The 1,366-nt window shown below is 33.7% G+C and overlaps 1 protein-coding gene across 1 annotated transcript in view; it reads left to right on the plus strand.

Moving 5' to 3' along the window:
• Window positions 1-151, plus strand: part of LOC111400574 (glycine-rich protein 23-like) — a 691-nt gene extending 540 nt beyond the window's left edge. The window contains exon 2 of the mRNA XM_023027983.1: window positions 6-151. Within this exon, the coding sequence (XP_022883751.1) occupies window positions 6-151 (146 nt within the window). The remainder of the gene's footprint in view (window positions 1-5) is intronic.
• The last annotated feature ends 1,215 nt before the right edge of the window (window positions 152-1,366 follow it).

Genomic DNA, 1,366 nt, shown 5'->3' on the forward strand with positions numbered 1-1,366 from the left:
TGGAGGTGGAGGTGGAGGAGGAGGCAGTGGAGGTGGAGGTGGTGGCGGAGGAGGTGGTGGAACCGGTGGAGGATGGGGTTGGGGAGGAGGTGGAAACCAAGGCGGCTGTTGGGGTAGGGGATGTGGTGGTCATCCTCCTCCGGGAAACTAAGACAAAGGGACACGTGGTTGAAGACCTAAAAAATGCATGGTTTTGCATGCAAAAGCTCTCAATACTGAAATTTCTTTTACATTCTATTCTTCATTAAAAAAAAAAAAAGTTATTTTCTCTTTTTTCCAATAAAGGTTCTTAAATAAGATTTCAATGCTTGTTATAGGACGAGATGACATTTGGTTGTTGTCATTGTGAGTTTTTACTTAATACTTTATTAATTTGATGCTTGCTTTGTCGTGTTGAGCGATGCTCATTCAGGTTTTTATGTAATACATTGTTACGCTATATTTAGTTCATGCAATAAAAATTTGCATACTTGCAAATTGTGATGAGCGCTTCGATAGCAATTCCCTTTTTGGAATCAGTTGCTGTCTACGGTCTTCGGTCAACTCTAAATTTCTGATTTGTCTCTAAAATTTCAAATACTACATTAACGTGACCTTCCACCTGACTAAATGCAATCAAAATTCATGTGCTTGATCAAACAAAAAAGTGTGAAGTTAGATTAACAAAAATTGTACGATTCAATTTTCTACTAAAGTTGCTATTGTACTGAAAATTCCTACTAGCTAATAAGTTCTCTCTCTCTCTCTCTCTCAATATATATATATATATATAGAGGGAGAAAATAATAAAGACACAAAATGCCTATGTTGTTTTTGCTTGGAAAAGCCAAGAGACAGTAAGTAATCACATGAGAATCTGATACGAGCCTGTTTGATGTCCAAAAAAAAAAAAAAAAAAAAAAAAATTGGAATAATGATTTGATAGAGAATGTTCAGTTAAAAAATAAGAAAAAGTTTTGGATTTACGTGTAATATTAAAAAATGTGTGATTGAAAATAAAAGAAAAAATATATTTTGAAAAAAAATGGAAATCAAACAAGGATACGAAGTCACGGTTTTAATAGTAATTTAGCTAATAACGGCTAATAACGGATAATAGATAAGTGATTCTCAATTTTTCAGACTCATCCGCAAATGTCTATTAGAGATATAAATTACATTTCCCCCTCAAGTTTAAGGACTTCTAATTGGTATTAATTTGGGCATTTCAAGAATTTTATGCTTCATGGTCTGTTTTGGTGACTAGAATAGAATAAAATTGCATCATTAATAGTTTTCGATTTATGGATACTGTTGGATTTTTCATACCCAATAAATCACGGGTAATGATGTAAAACATTGAAATACATTCCCACATGCCTCCACC

This window comes from Olea europaea, chromosome 10 (assembly GCF_002742605.1).
Source record: "Olea europaea var. sylvestris chromosome 10, O_europaea_v1, whole genome shotgun sequence".
Classification (NCBI taxonomy): domain Eukaryota; kingdom Viridiplantae; phylum Streptophyta; class Magnoliopsida; order Lamiales; family Oleaceae; genus Olea; species Olea europaea.